General features: G+C 38.5%; 1 protein-coding gene across 8 annotated transcripts in view; it reads right to left on the bottom strand.

Annotated features, from left to right (window-relative positions):
- Positions 1-15796, bottom strand: part of FAM135A (family with sequence similarity 135 member A) — a 113547-nt gene extending 97751 nt beyond the window's left edge. For all 8 annotated transcript variants that reach the window (XM_074333162.2, XM_074333159.2, XM_074333161.2 and 5 more), the window contains exon 1: positions 15514-15796. In XM_074333162.2, the coding sequence (XP_074189263.2) occupies positions 15514-15605 (92 nt within the window). In that variant the 5' untranslated portion in view covers positions 15606-15796. The remainder of the gene's footprint in view (positions 1-15513) is intronic.
- Between the last annotated feature and the right edge of the window lie 1118 nt (positions 15797-16914).

The raw sequence follows: 16914 nt of genomic DNA on the forward strand, positions 1-16914 counted from the left end.
TTTGCTGCATCCCAGAAATTTTGGTATGATGTATTTTTTTTCTTTCCGTTTTTTAAAAACTAGTTTCAGGTGTACAAAACAATGTGATAGACATTTATCATTTATATCCCTCACACAGTGATAATGTCCTTCCCCCCGGAACAATGCATTTTCATTCTCATTTGTTTCTATGTATCTTTTGATCTCTCCTTCTTCTTTGACCCAGTAGTTCTTTGAAAGTATGTTGCTTAATCTCCACATATTTGTGGTTCTTCCTGTTTTCTTTTTGCAGTTGATATCCAATTTCAAAGCCTTGTGATCAGAGAATATGCTTGGGATGATTTCAATCTTCTTAAATTTACTGAGGCTAGTTTTATGTCCCAATACATGGTCTATCCTTGAGAATGTTCCATGTACACTAGAAAAGAATGTATAGTCTGATGTCCTAGGATGAAGTGCTCTATAAATGTCAATTATGTCCATTTCATCTAATGTGTCATTTTAGGCTGCTATTTCATTATTTTGTGTTTGGATGATCTATCCATAGCTGTCAATGATGTATTTAGGTCCCTTAGTATAATTGTGTTTTGGTCAATTTCTCCCTTCAGTTCTCTTAGTAGTTGCTTTGTAGATTTGGGTACTCCCTGATTGGGGGCATAAATATTGATGACTGTTATGTCTTCTTGTTGTATAGTCCCCTTTGTCATTATGAAATGTCCATCTTTGTCTCTTGTTACGTTTTTTTACCCTGAAGTCTGCTTATCCTATTTCTTTTTATATCAGTATGGTTAGACATGCTTTTCTCTGAATACCATTTGCTTGGAGTGTCACTTTGAGTCTATATTTGTCCTTGTAGCTGAGATGTGTCTCTCGGAGGAAGCGTATGGTTGGTTTTAGTTTTGTTAGTTTGTTTGTTTTAAAGATTTTATTGGCAAAGGGGAGCAGGACTTTATTGGGGAATAGTGTGCACTTCTGGAACTTTTCCAAGTCAAGTTGTTCTCCTTTCAATCTTAGTTGTGGAGGGCACAGCTCAGCTCCAAGTCCCATTGCTGTTGTTAGTTGCAGGAGGCGCAGCCCACCATCCCTTGCAGGAGTCAAACCAGCAACGTTGTGGTTGAGAGCCCACGCTCTAACCAACTGAGCCATCTGGCCACCGGGGAACTAAGAGGCAGCTCATTGACTTCATTCTAGTAGCAGAGGGCGCAGCTCCCTGGCCCATGTGGGAATAGAACTGGCAGCCCCGTTGCCCAGAGCTCACGCTCTAACCAACTGAGCCATCCGCCCGTCCCTGGTTTTAGTTTTTTAACCCAATCTGCTACTCTGTGCCATTTTGTTGGTGAGTTCAGCCCATTTACATTTAGAGTGATTATTGATATATGAGAATTTCCTATCATTCTATCTCTGGTTTTCAGGAAGGATGGTGTCTCCCTTGCTTCTTTGACTTTTTGTTGCTGCCTATTATTCCAGTGTGGTGGTATTCTATGGTTTTTGCCTCTATTTCTTCTTATTTTTCTATTATGTATTTCAATTCTGGATTTTTTTGAGTGGTCATCATTAAGTTTATGTAAAAGAAAAGTTTCATATTTACAGTATTCCATTTTCTTCAGCATGCTTACTTTCTCCATTCCCTTGAGCCGGTTCAGACCTTTACTCTCTGCCCTTTATGTTTTTGTTGTCACAAATTATCTCTATTTATGCTGTGAGTTAATTTCTGCTCTACAGTAGCAAGTTGTCTTTTTCCTCTTTTTTAAAGTGTTTTCTTTTTTCCCTTCTTTATGTTGTCTGTTATAAGTTTATAGTGTCCTATTTGGTGTAGGGGTTGCCATTTCCCGCTTCTGTCTGTTCGTAATACTACTCATGGTTTTGTATTCTTTTGCTTTTTTTGTTTCAGGTCAAATAGTGTCCTTCGGTATTTCTTGTCGTTAGAAAATTCCCTCACCTTCTGTTTGTCTAAGAAAGTCTTTATTCCTCCTTCATATCTAAAGGATATCTTTGCTGGATATATTATTCTTGGCTTATAATTTCTCCCTTTCAATAGTTTGAATATTTGAGTCCACACCCTCCTGGCTTGTTTCTGCTGAAAAACTGATGATATTCTAATGGGCTTTCCATTGTAGGTTGCCATCTTCTTTTCCCAGGCTGCCCTCAGGATTCTTTCTTTGGTGTTAATTTTTGACAGCTTCAATAAAATGTGCCCGGTAGAAGGCCTCTTGGGATTGAGGTAATTAGTTGTGTTATTTGCTTCTTGGATTCGAAGATCCAGTTCTTTCCACAAGTTTGGGAAGTTCTCGTCGACTATTTGTTTGAATATATTCTCTGTTCCCTTCTTCCTTTCTTCTCCTCCTGGTATGCCCATTATTCTTATATTGCTCTTTCTGATGGAGTCAGAAAGTTCTTATAGACTTCTTTCATTTCTTTTAACTCTCAAGTCTCTCTCTTCTTCCATCCATGTCATTTCCAGATTTCTATCTTCAATGTCACTAATTCTTTCCTCCATCGGGTCAACTCCTCTACCTAAGCTGGTTATTTCATTCTTCATTTCTTTTATTGAGTTCTTAATGTCCAGAAATTCTATTTGGTTCTTTTTCAAAATGTCAATCTCTTTGGTAAAATGTTCATTTTGTGCTTTCATTGTTTCTGAGTTCATTAAACTGCCTGTCTCTGTTTTCTTGCACCTTGTTGAGTTTTTTAAGAACTGCAATCTTGAATTCTCTGTCATTTAAGTAATATATTTCCACGTCTTTAAGTTCATTTTCTGGAAACTTTTCGTTTTCTTTCCGAGCTGTGTTGTTATCGTGGTTATTCATGGCAATTAATGAATTATTATTTCCCTTCCTAGGCATCTACAGGAGTGGGTTCTGCAACAGGTTGATAGGAAGAGGTCTTTCTTTTATTTTCCAGTAGCTGTTGGTAGAATGCTTTATTTTCTCTCTGACTGCAGTCTTTTATTCTCTCTCACACTGTAGTGTTATATTTTCTCTGCACTATTCCAGCTTCTCACACAATTGGGGGATTCCCTGGAAGGCAGACTTCTCCTTTGTGAACAGTTCACCTGGGTCATAGGACCCCACCTCCATGGGGGGATGTAGAGAGCTTCTGAAGTTCCAAGCTCCTCCTGTACCAGTTTCAGAGCCTGTGTGTTTCAGCAGTTCTGTTTACTCTTGCAGCGATCCACCCAGGTAGGTGGGGACAGGGGCAGGGTGGTTGTGAGAGGTGGCCCAGAGCAATGGCACTGACCACCAGCACAGCCAATCCTGCACCCAAGGCTCCCTCCCCTTCTCTGGAACTAGCTGGGCTGCAAGTCAGTGTCTACAGACCAAAATTCCCAGAACTGCAAATATTCTATTCTTTTGATCTGACATTGCTACGTGTTTGCTTCTAGCACTGGGCAGGTGGGGACGAAGCGAGCTCCAGGACGGTAAGGAAGGGGTGGCTAGGCTCAATGCCTATGCCTTCTGTCCCCTGCTTGACAATGAAGGCTTAAACCACAGCTTTCACCTTTCTTCCCTCAGTTTTTGCTCTGAGAGAGTGTTGGGTCTCTGCCGTGAGTGTTGGGTTCAGCCATGTTATATGTTGATCCCTCAAGCAGGACTACGGGCCATAATCAGAGCACTAGCAGTCTGAATTCTTCCCTCTTCAGTGGCTGCAGTAGCTCTGGCATGCAGGGAGCTCTGAGGTTAGAGCTCCGGTCTGCGCCTGTGCCTGCGTGGCCCATGTCTCCGCACTTGTCCCTCTCTCCTTCCCCACTGTTCCAATCTGCCCACCTTTAGATGATTTCAGTTGCGTGCCTCTTAGTCTTGCCTGTCTGCTGTGCAGGGAGTCCTTTGTGGAATTATAGTTGTTCAATATGTTATAAATTGCAGGGGAGATTTCAAGAGGCTCACCTCATGCCGCCATTTTTATGATGTAATGCAGGACTTCTTTTCAAAGGACTACATTTTTTCAAAGAACTTTTAAGACTTCTTGACAAATCAAAGAGATCCACCTCTGTGACTAAGATCAGATTAAGGGTGCTGTCAACCCACCAATGCCCGCTCTTTCAAATGGCTTCAAGACAGTGGTCACTAACTGAGACAAAGTGGGTTCACAGAGAGCAGTAAAGGCAGGCTTAAGAACTATACCAGGAAGGAACTTTGGTGCAGTTACTGGTACATAGTACTGAATGGAGACAAACTTGTAAGAATCTTACTACATTTTTGAGAGAACTGTATTTGTGAAAGAAATTATACACAAACCTACAAACCCTTGAGACTATGTAATTTACAGGATGGCAAACCTACAGTAGCAGGAAGCAGGCTATCAAAACTATATACCCTGCAAAGTGGGCAAACTTTCAATATCAACCTCAGATGTGGCCATGGAAGTTAATATAAGGAAGAAACATCCAGCAAGTAAAGACAGGGGTCACAGTGCAATGAACAAAGGCATTCTTATCGAAAAGCAGAACAAAGGCTATGAGATATTACTGTATGTCCCCAGCAAGGAATCTTCATTCCTGCCCAGCATCACTCTCAACCAGAGACTACGATGTGTTTCTCATTGTTTACTTATCTAAATGGAACATTTTATGACTCTTTCCCTGTTTCTGATCCACAACTATATGTTGGGTGTGTGTGGGAGGTGTGAGGTAGATGCAAATAATTGTGTGTTGTTTACAGGTCACTGGACTTGTGGATTTTTTAGAAAGTACTGCATCTCTTAGCTAGCTTGGATGAACGCAGCTTAGATTGTCTCCTTTGGGGAAGGGAGGTAGGAGTGTTTTCAAAAGGTAGGATGGAAGATACACATGGAGATTTAGGTGACCAAAGTGGAGGACTGTAGTGGACTACTTGTCATTTCTATTTTCCACTTTTTCCTTGCCAATCAGTCACCCAGTCTGAGACTACATTTCCCAGCCACCCTTGATGCCAAGTGATCCTTCCCATGGAATGTAAACTGAAATGATATATGCAACGCCTGCCTCACTTGTTTAAAAGGAAATTCTTTGTCCTGGATTTCATCTGCTTCTCTTTTTTTACAGGCTGAAATACCTTCTTGATAGTGACCTAGTTTGGCTACACAGATTAGAACAAAATCCTGAAGGATGGTCAAACAAAAAGATGGAAAGATTTTGGACTCCTGAATGGTTTCATGGAGCACAGATGTTCTACCTATCTAGACTGCTCAGAATTTTAATTCTTATAACTCTTTGTTACAGCAACTACACCTAACCTATATCCTAACAACTATGTAATCCCTTCGGGCTATTTCCAAAAAATCAGACAGATGATCCTTTATATTATACGTATTAAGAAATATATATATATATATATATATATATATATATATATATATATATACACATATACATATACATATATATATGAAGTATATATATATACACATATATATACACACATATATAGTACACAATATCATTAATATTAAAATATGTTATATAATAATACATATTACTTGAAAATAAGTAAAATATCTCACCTCTGTTCCAAATCCTCAATGGCTTCCCACCATGCTCAGTAAAACTGCCTTACAATGATGGCCCATATGAGGACCTTATATAACCTGGATCTTCCATAAGTTCTCTGACTTCATCTCTACTAGTCTTCCCTCTCCAATCACAATTGTTTTCTTGTTATTCCTCAAACATACCAAATATATTCCTGCCTCAGGGTCTTTGTACTTGTCCCCTGGATCACTCTTCCTTCACAAATATCCAAATGACTTATTTTTTCACCTCCTTCTAGTCTTGACTCAAATGTTAACTTCTCAAATAGGCCTTTCCTGGCAACACTATCTAAAATAATAACTCTCCTCTATCCACACCCTCTTTCCTCTTTTATTTTCCCCCTCAGCATTAATCTTCATATAACAAACTAAAGATTTTACTTATTAGTCTTTATTATTTCTACCCACTGAAATGTAAGCTTTATGAAGGCAGGAAATTCTGACTACTCTGTTCATAGATATATTGCCCATTGCCTGACATATGTTAGGCACTCAATTTAATATTTAAGGAATGCTTAATAAATTAACATCAAATATTGCATAGATATTAAGTATTATTATTTTTCTATTTATATCCAACCAAACAGAAATTATTACACTGCTATATTGAAAACATAGACATACATGAATAAACTTTTATGGTAAAATTCCTCTACCAGTGTAAGTTCAAGGTCTGCTAGCAATTTCCTTCACTCTTCCTCTAGTATCCTGTGGTGCTTTTTGTTCTGTTGTTGCTGTCTAATTTTCCTCAAATCCATCCCTTTTTATTCATTATTAGAAACATACATGTACAGATATATACAGAGTGATGCTGATAAATCTGTTTTTCATTCCCCCCACCCCCAAAATAAAGAATTGTTTTCATTCTTATGTACTGGTAGAAGAAAAAAATCAAAGGAGAAGGGACTAAAGGAAAAGGAGAGAGCAGGCAAAAGAGGAAAGGAAAGAAAAAGTCAGAGGATTCTCAAAAGAGGATCTGTTTGATCCTCTTCCCATAAACTGCTCTTTTCCCATCATAGGGAGCAACAGCTAGTCAGTTCCAGCCAATCCTTGCTGGCCCAGCACTATCAGAGACTTCTAAATTTTCAAGAAGAAACTGGAAATGTTTTTTTTCTAAAGGTGAAATCTCCTAAATTTTAGATGTTGCCAACTACTTAAAAAACAACAACAAAAAACCCCCAAAATCTGTGTAGTTCAAACTGAATTCTTCTACAGAGCAAATTCATTCAGAGTTTGCAATCTCGGACTTACACAGACTCTTATATATTACTCAGTTCATCAAGCAAAGAATCTGAAACAAAAATACTGGTCTGTTCTCTCTCAAAAATAAAAGAAGTTGAAGAAAGAGCTTCTTGTCGTTTCCGCAGATGATGCCTGGTAGACTCTCCACGGAGGAACTCTGCACCCACCAGAAGCTGTGAGTTTCATGGCCTTCCTACACAGTCCGCTGGCTGGCTCAGGACTTGGCACTTTAATCTGAGCTTTTGAAGCTACGGGAATCAGCTGACTTACCTCAGACTGAATTGTTCATTCAGTTCTCCTTGTCCTGGCAAAATAGCCTAAACAGAATAATTTGAGAGGTTTGTTCAAATAGGGCTCCTTCCTCAGTCACTCCTACGCCCTTAAGAGAGAATGTAGCTGAGTAAACTATAAATCCCAATCTGAAGAAGCCACAGGGGAACCACAAACAGGAACTGACTCTGATACAAAATGAGAAACTTAGGCTGAAAGGCTCTTAGATATAAGAAGGGGTTTTCTGCTATTTAAAACCGATAGGGAAAACTATCTTACAATTACCTTGTAATACCTTAGAGAAAGTTAGCTTACTCCCAAAGAAACAAAGTTACCTATTAATCTGAAAGACATTTTTAGCCCTCGAGAGCTGCTCTGTACAACACAGTGGCCACTAGCCACACTACTGAACAACTGAAATGTGACTAGTGTGAGAAACTAAATTTTTAACTTTAAACTAACTTAAATTTAAATCCAAACACTAAAGCAATATAAAATATTAAACATTAATTTTATTGTTTTGATAGGACAATATTTTACTTTAACTGTTAAAAATGTAATATACTAATTCAGATATGTTACGTGTACATAGTGGATTTCAAAGACAGTACAGAAAAAGAATGCAAATATCTTATTAATATGCTTTTTATATTGATCATATCTTGAAATAATATTTTGGGTATGTTAGGTTAAATAAAATATATATATATATATATATATATATATATATATATATATATATATATATATATATATATATATATATAAATTAATTTTACCAGTTTATTTTTACTTTTTTAAAGGTAGCTACTAGAAAATTTTTAAATTACACATATCTCACATATTTCTATTGGACATCTTGGTCTAAGAATACCAAGCTATCTCTTTAACTGCTGGAGTGCAGTGTATAGGAATTGCCCCAGAAATGGCACGAGGTACAGGAAAACCGTGCACAGCTTCTAAGACCACAGCGGTGCTCACTCCCAATGGATCAGCTAAGAGACCTCCAATACCCATAAATGGCAGTCCAGGCTTGGATATATGGGGAAATGTGGAGGATACTCATGTACCATCCACATGAATCCTAAAATAATATCTAACCATTTTGAACTCAGTCTGAATTCATGAGTATTTCAGAAAAGAGGATGCAGAAACATCTGAAACTAAGAGGCAGAGTCACAGATTCTTTAAGATGGACTGGAGACCACAGGGGATGACCAATCAAATCCTCTCACAGAAATAAAAAAACTAACAGCCTTGACTCTTGAACTACAGACTCAAAATAGATACTTTGAGGTTATTTGTTTCTCCTAAAGCAAAGGGTAAAGGAACTAAACAAATTGGAGATTCCAGACACTCCCTTTGTCAACCTAAGGAATAAAGGAATCATTTCTATCAATTATGGAGCCAACAGCTTCAGCTTATGATTCTATTCACAAGTTAGCACCTGTGGGACAGATGGGTTCAGAGCCTGTAATACTGACAATCCGAATAATGATGTCCAATCTCATACAAAAGTTAGGTACTAAAGATACCACACAAGGCAAAAATCACCAATGGACCAAATTACCATTAAAAATCTTAGAAAGGCTCCATGTTGGCAATCAACATATCATGTCTCAACAGTAAAATACTTTCACTTTTTCTTCCAGCTTTAGGAAAAAATATCTGTTCTTCAGCTAAACATTAGATAATGTGGTAAACTTGCATTTAGGGGCCATATTGTACTAGGTGCAAAAGTAATTGCAGTTTAAAAGGTGAAAAATAATTGCAAAAACCACAGTTAGTTTTGCACCAACCTAATACAAAAAATATACACATCTTTAAATGTTCACATTCAAAGTAGTGAGAAGCCCACATTATGATAGACATATAAGTACTGATATCATATGAGACAACATCAAAGTCAAGCCCAACTAGATGAGGGACTCACACTATGACATGTGTGGGGACTGAGGCTGACATTTGGGATCTGGGACCAATGGAGGGAAGAGCATCTAACAAGTACAGATAAATTCAAGCATGTTAAATGGGAATATGATGGGAACAAAGAAATCATCTAGATCTAGAAAGAGGTTAACTCATCCATTTAATAGAAGCAAGTCAATTTTGGGTCCATTTTCTTGGGCCTTCTCCCAATGAATAAGCAGAAAGCTCAAAATAGAGGCAACCATAGAAGCATTCAGAATGCTGTTCTCATAACCATGTGAAGAATAAAAGATTATTGTAACAGCCAAGTTCTGTAGAAAACTGAGTAGGGAGATGGGTCCCTTACGAGAAGGTATGCTCCGCTGCCACCTTTCCTAAGATCCACTCACCTAGGGCACAGCAGAAATCAATTCCATAGGCTCAGACCCTTAAAATCCTTAAGGTAATCCTGACCAAGTCAGTCCACACAGCGATATATTGGAAAGAATCAGCCAGTGACATATGGATTAGTCTTGCATCTCTAACCTTTCTATCTGGCATCATTCTGGCCACCTAAGTAGGTTAAGTCTGCATTGCTTGGTTCACTCTAAATATCTGAGCTATGGTCTTATTTCTTGATTTACATGCAGTTCCCTTTTTGATTGGCTGAGGCCCTGACACCTGCCCAGTTTTGTAAACTCCTTCTAGCAGGGGCGAAACATGCTAAGTCACTGGATTATATCCTCCTCTTCAACAGCCACGCCACCTGTCACTTTTCTGACTCTGAAGATCACCATCACTCAGATGGCTTTTAACCTTTTTTTTGCCATCACAATTATTCACATGCACAACATACTTTCATCAGTGACAACTCTCATTTTAAAAAGTGATTCACAGTGAAGATGAGTTTATCAGAAAAAGTACAGTAGAGGGGACATGTAAGTAAGAAAAATCACTGGTCTAGAAACTTTTGCTACCAATCCTTAATCATCAAAATGAACTCCTGAGGGCTAGCCAGACATGCAGACATGATAGAAATATTTAAAAAGAGTCTAGAGTACTAAATTCTTCTCTTTTGAGGAGAGGAGAAGAGGGAGATGTTCAAAGAAAGGACAACGAGAATAGCTTGATAGACAAACTTTTAAAAAGCTGTATTGATACCAAATAGCAATATAAAATAGAAACCGAATATACTAGATACTCAGAACTTTTTGGAGCTCCTACTCTTAGACCAGTAACTTTACCTATGTTATTTCATTTAATTCTCATAAAAATCCAAAACAGCAATTACTCCATTTTATAGGTGAGGAAACTAAAGAGCAAACTATTTACATAATTTATCCAAGGTCACACAGTTAGGAAATAACGGAAAAAGGACAAAAACCCCAAATGTGTAAAACTTCATGATTTATATTTAAACTTGCATAATTCTAAAGTCTATACCTGAATTGTTACAAGAAATAGATTCAATGATAGTCAAGCCATGAGATAAACATGCCCCTATTTAAAGAATAACTGAAATCAGAATGCAATAATGAAAAAAAAATAACACCTGATAAATTAACTAGTCAATTTTCTATGTAATTAACATTATTCCCTAATTATGAAATGTCCAAATTTCTCACATCCCACACTAACAAACATACTATCTGAAGTTTTAAAGGCATTGTTCTCTTCTAACATCTTTGAAATTTGTGTTTAAACAATTGTCTAATAAAAGAGAACTATGTTATTACTAATCTTACAACTAAAACTTAGATTAAGAAGTAAGCAATCTCAAAACAGAACACTTAATTTTGGATAACTGTGATAATATGATAGAAAATCCATAGAAAAAATATTTTTTAAACATAATGTAGAAAGCATGTTAGGAATTTTTCAGAGCATTTCCATGGTTAATTTAGCGCTCATTATGGCACACTTAATGAAAGCTACCTCTGACATTATAAGGAAAATAGGATTTATCAAAAGCAGTTCACGTAAACTTTTAGGGACACATCTATATTATAAAACAAATCTGCTAGTAACATAATTCAGAATGTCTTTGACTATATCACGTTATGATATAGCTTAAAAAACCCACAAAGTAACAAAGACTAGTTACTCCTTTTAACATTAAGAGAAATGCAGAAATAAACAGTCATCATCTACTGCCTAGTTCAGGGATCTGCCTAGCATTCCTTAAAATATTTCATCTTCAACAGAGAAAAGAAGCTTAGAATGAGAACAAAGAGAATTACAATCCTTTCTCTGAAAAATATTCTGAGAAACAAATACTGTTTCCTTAACTGTCTAGGCTTTCTTGCTTTCTTTAGTTTACAATATTGTAAACTTTGGTATCAGACAGACCTAGCTTCTAGTTCACACTCTCTAAGCCTCATTTTCTCAAACAGAAATAATATATAATTGCTAGGTCAAAAGGCAAGGCTTGAAAAGATTATATACAAATTTATACAAAGCACTAAACATTGTACTTAGTGCTCAATAAATTGCTGACATTATGTTTCCTTTTATATCAATTTTTAAATATGATTTCATTCAAGGAAACGTCTATTCAAAATAATGCAACTCAATTTGTAAATTTCAATTACATAGCTTGAAAATATTTTCACTTGTAGGCCATTAGGACCTTAATGAAAAAAGGGTTGGCTTCCAATTATGATCTTCTTAGGTGTTGGGGAAAAGCAGAATAAAAAACAAGACAGTGAATATTTCAATTCTCTATTAAAATAGTTTTTCTGATTTCAATCCTTATTGACAATTCTCTGGCTCTCCAGACCTGAATGACAATTTAAGAACTGTTCTACCAAAATGGGGCCCTTGGCAAACATTACATTATAAAATTATTATACTTTAACATAAAATAGTTATTAATTTTATAGAACAAGACTGCTGAGAGACTACATTCTAATCTTATCTGCCAGAGGAAAATAACTAATTTTCAGTCTTAAAGTAGACCTGAGTTAAAATGAGGGTGGTTTTAAAATCTGGGTTTCTCAATTCCAAAAGACAAAAGTAATGGCAATGGGAATATAGGCTTCCAAGGTCTTACACTGTGATTGTCAATAAGCCCTGACCTTGCCGCTTAGACATTTTCACTCAGCAGTACGTATTTCCAATTGAAGCACACAACTTACTGGCAACTTGGAGATGTCAGAGAGCAGGTGTCTGAGACACCACTGCTCTAAAAACAGTAATGAATGAAGCAGCTGCATCCTACAAGGCAGCTTCAAGGGGGTTTCAATAAAGGAATACTTCTAGTTCAGAACTGTTGAGAACTAGCCAAAGGACATTTCATAAAACTTAACAGAACATAATATTATAAATAACAGAATTCTATATTAACAACATAATTTGGAAATACTTTCTATGTATCTTATCGATGTTTGCAGATACCTAATCCCATAAAAGGAAATATGCTATAATTTTCTCAGAATGCTTTCTTGGTTGCGAGATAGTTCATAAAAATTGTTTCATCAAAATAAGAATAAAGTGTAAGGGGTTATTCAAGTAGGAGACATCTCTTAATAGTATAATATATCTGACACCTTTATATTCCTGTTAAGAAAAAAGAGGCTAATTTTATATGAAATTTAGTACATCACTGGGAAACCAAGTACGTACCTGTTTAAAAAAACAGAAATCTTTAAAAACAAAATGCTGAAACCCACTGTGGAATCGTCTCACACTATTTATTCTGAAAAATCTAGACCTGACTTTTTCTTCCTAACTTTTCTGAAAAAAAACATTGGGCCCATTAAGAATGCTTTCTTCTTTATCACCACTCTGCTTGTTATTCTTATTAATTTCTAAACCGTCTTCCTAAAAACAACTCAAGGAAAAAAAGAAAAAACACTACTCACTTCAGATCTATATGCCCCATCTCCATCCATTTATTTAAATACATACATATCACAAAATTTGCTTTTAAGCAGTTTTTCCTCAATACTTAGAATCAAAGCAAAGGAAATCCTTGCCCTTTCTATTCTTTAAACAACCCCATTCTCAAGGGTCTATATCTACAGTAAACAAAGCTAAAATATAAGACACAGAAACTTTGGAGGTAACTACAGATATACATATAACTTATATTTTCAGTGTCAAGTCCTGGCAAACAAAGGGCCTATCTGTCCTACATACTGAATGCTGCAGCATCTGTTTCACTGTACAGAACATTAATCTAAGCTAGTCTACAGTTCACAGCATTCTACTAGACTTTTCTCAGAAATCTGAAATTTAAAAAAAATCTAAATTCCAGTGATTTGGGATTTAAGGATTCGATTACGCTCTTACTACACAGTCTAAAAGAGATAAAAATTAAGTATTTACATAGTAATTTTTGTCTGTGGTCGTCCTAAGCATGTTTAAATGATTAGGGCTTACTTTGCTAATGAAAGATTACCTTTTTTTACCCACATATTACAGGTAGAGACACCAAGCCATAGAGGTTAACTGGCTTCTACAAACTAATGTCATGAGTCATCATAAGAGTTTGGATCTTTTGACTCCTAGTCCTGTACCTGTTATCCTCCATGAATCTTTATTTTTATTTCTAAGAGCACAGAATCAACTCACTAAAAAATATCAACAAGAACTTCTAAGTATTTAATTTTAATCAATAGCTTCCTAAAAATAAAAAAAAACTTGCCCTTGTAAAGCAGCAAGGCTTTCTCTAGAAGCAACAGTTATTTCTATTTGCTCTGGGAAAATCATTTTTAAAAAATCTTAAAAGCTGAGGAGTTCATCACTTTGTACCATACACAGTAACTGCTGGTTCTTCCAAATGAGGTGTGGGTCTGACATAAGATCCTAAACTGTATCTCCCTTTACTTTTCCCTCTACTAGCACTTCCAATAAGGAACTACACTTCTTTGCCTTGGTGGTTCCCTTTGTACAACAGTAACAGAAAAATGCAACTCCTACCTGACAGACAACATAAGGTAGAATTTACTGTTTGTGGATTGCTTTGAGGTTTCAATAAGAAAATCATAACCCAGCTGATCTTCAACCCTAGAGTAAAGGCAGACTTGACTGAAAGCAACTGCCTTCAAAATAAGATACTATATCATTGTTTATATAGAGGCAAGTTTTATATAAGCCGAATCTTGATCACAATGAGATGGGGGAAAAACATTTCCAAAACTGTTTAGAAAGTTATTTTGCCCGACTCAAAAATTTAATCCTTGTCTCACATATTTCTCCTTCAGTAAGCACACTAAGTTAGTAGAAACTGTAAATATTTATTAAAGAGAACAGAGACCATCAGGAAAATGATGCAATCAATTACAATAGTAAATGTATAAAAACTAATACTTAATTTTGTAAAATAAACTTTCTTAAATTTCATTTAAGATTAGTTCTTGGACAACTGTATTTCCTGGAGAGCAATAAAATTTCCAAATTTTAACCTTACAATTGTATTAACTCAGCCTTTAACAAATTCTAATCTTTATACTTTCATCAAGTCTGTATTCAAGTTGTTTCTCCTGGCAGGTGAGATAAACATAATTCTTAAAAAAATTAAAGCTTTAATCAGTAAGTGTAACAGGTTATTGCTACTGTCACTCTTTTGATATTTCCAGCCAGTGAAGAAAGAAGATGAAGAGATCTTATTAAATTTGAAGCTGAACTAAGAATACTAAGTAAATACCTAGCTTAGCTAGAAAGCAGAAGAGACTAGAACTCTTCAGAGATTTAATAAAAAGCCAAACAAACGGACTGAAGTTAAGAGGCTCAACCTATGCAAATAAAAAAAAGTTTAGAGGGGAAAAAAATCAAGACTAGAGATTAGAAACAGGATCTGGATGGAGAAAAAAACGGAAGGACTGGGGCCACAAGGCAGAAAACGATGAAGTTGGGTACCAAAGAGAGCTAAGGATTAAGAGAGTGAGGGCCTCCGAAGGTGTTGTTGGACACAGAATAAATTCTAGCGCAAAGCGATGCTAAAACAAAACGCACAATCAGAAACTAACAAAAGACAACAAAGATGAAGTACCGAAAGGAGGACGATGAGAATCAAAGACAGCCAAGGGAGAATAGGGGCAAGAGAGTGCGAAACCTGGTCGGTGAAGGTAACGAGCGTCGGGTAAGAAGAGCCAGGCTAGGGATGCACCGTGAGAGAAGAAATCGAGGAGAGCAAAAGGACACACTGCCTCAAACCAAGGGACCACCAGGGCGAAAAGGCACGTGGGAGGCGGGATGAAAGAGCAGAACCAAGAAAGGAGGGTAAAGACCCGACAGAGGAGCAAGGATGGAGCAGAGTGCGAAGGGCAGACGAAGTGTGGGACGCAGGAGTGCGGTTCAGGAAGAGCCGGCCGAGGGACGCGCCTCAGGGGCAGGGGCGGCAGAGAAAACCGGGAGAGCTGCGCGCCGCGGCCCCTCGCCACTCTGAGCGCACTCTGCACCACCGTCCCCACCGACCTTCAACGGGCCCGGGACCGGGCTCCGATCGGGAGCAGCCGGGTGAGGGGCGGGAGCGGACGAGAGGGGACAAGCAGGGGACGACAAGGAGAAGGAGGCCACTTCCTGCCGGGCCCGTGGGAAAGAGGGACGGAGGGAGGGGTCGTGGGTGTCGGGAGCCAGGGGAGACGAAGACAGTTAGGGGCTTACCTCTCGCCCGGTTCGGCCTCCTCCACCGCCTGTCGGACGGAGGAGCTCGTTGTCCTACTGGAAGAAGACTGCCCTACCCGGGTCCGCACCATCCCGCCTCGGGCCCCCTCACATCGCGATCGCAGCAACCGCAACCACCGCAGCGGAGAAGCCGGTTCGTCACCGCCGCTCGGCGACTAGCCCAGTGCGGCCCGCGAGCATGCGCACTCTCCCTAGTCCCGAGGGAGCCGGGACCAGCCGGCGCTACCTGCGATCAACAGGTCCCGAGCCACGTGGCCCCGCCCCCGGCCTTTCCTCGCCTCCCCCTCCAGCTTATTCCCTCCCCTCGCTGAGGTTAGGCCCCGCCCCTTCCAACCCGTGCGCCACGCCCCTCCTCCTCTCTCCAAATCCCTCAGCCGTTGCTCTCGCTCCAGCGCCAACCGAGATTTCGAGAGATCTGTCCGCCCTCTGCGGCTCCCGCTCCCAAGTTCCCGCGAGAATGGGAGGTTTGCGTCAATAAAAAGCGCGAGCCCCAACCGACTGGCCTGACGGCGGGTGTAAGGGAACGCCGCTCCGGGCTGAGTGATTTATGCTGAAGCGCAGGGAACCAAAGGAGGGCAAAAAGAGGGAGCACTGACACTTCAGCTGTATTTCTCACGTTGTTCATTATTTTTCTTCCTTCACCTCCTGCCTGCAGTCCCAGATAAAAAGCCTGGTCCCTGCGCGACTCACTTTGCGCAGTGGAAAAGGAAGCGGCGGAAGCTCGAAGCTGGCTCACCACAGCTTCCTTTAGGGACTCTGTTGTGGCTTTTCTTTTTTTTTTTTTGGAGAGATGTGGGTGCTGCTATGGTTACCTATCAATTACTGATGCCCAGAAGGGCGGGAGGGGAGCGATGAAGTGAAATCTTACCTCTTAAAGTCCATTAACAGAAAAGCCTATGATGTGGACAGCCTGTGAAGGGCTGTGATTTACTTCACCCATCCAGTTTCTGAATGGACTCCAGCAGAACGTTTTAAGGTGCATAAAGCTCAGTGTGTTACTAAAGCAAAGTTAATGAAAAGGAAATTGTGACAATGTATTAAAAGTGAGAGTGTGATGGTTGTACAATACGAGGGTCCTTACTGGCACTGAACTATACTTTTAAAAATGGTTACACGGTAAATATTATGTTATGCATATTTTACCATAATAAAAATGGATTTGAAAGAAGAAGCTTTGTGTAATGATTTTGGAGTAATGGTGATATCTTGTAGTTTACGCCATTTTGGGAGCAGGTTTTGAATACAGTTTAACCTCTGTTTTTTATTCATCTTAGTATGTATTTTTAACATAATTGTAAGTGCCCATTATCCTATGATAACCAGTCTATGTCTTGCTTTCCTGGTTCCTAATCTGTCTTTTGTCCAATAGCCAAATACCAT

The sequence above is a fragment of the Rhinolophus sinicus genome, chromosome 2 (genome assembly GCF_057876585.1).
Source record: "Rhinolophus sinicus isolate RSI-liver-muscle chromosome 2, RSI-T2T, whole genome shotgun sequence".
Taxonomy (NCBI): domain Eukaryota; kingdom Metazoa; phylum Chordata; class Mammalia; order Chiroptera; family Rhinolophidae; genus Rhinolophus; species Rhinolophus sinicus.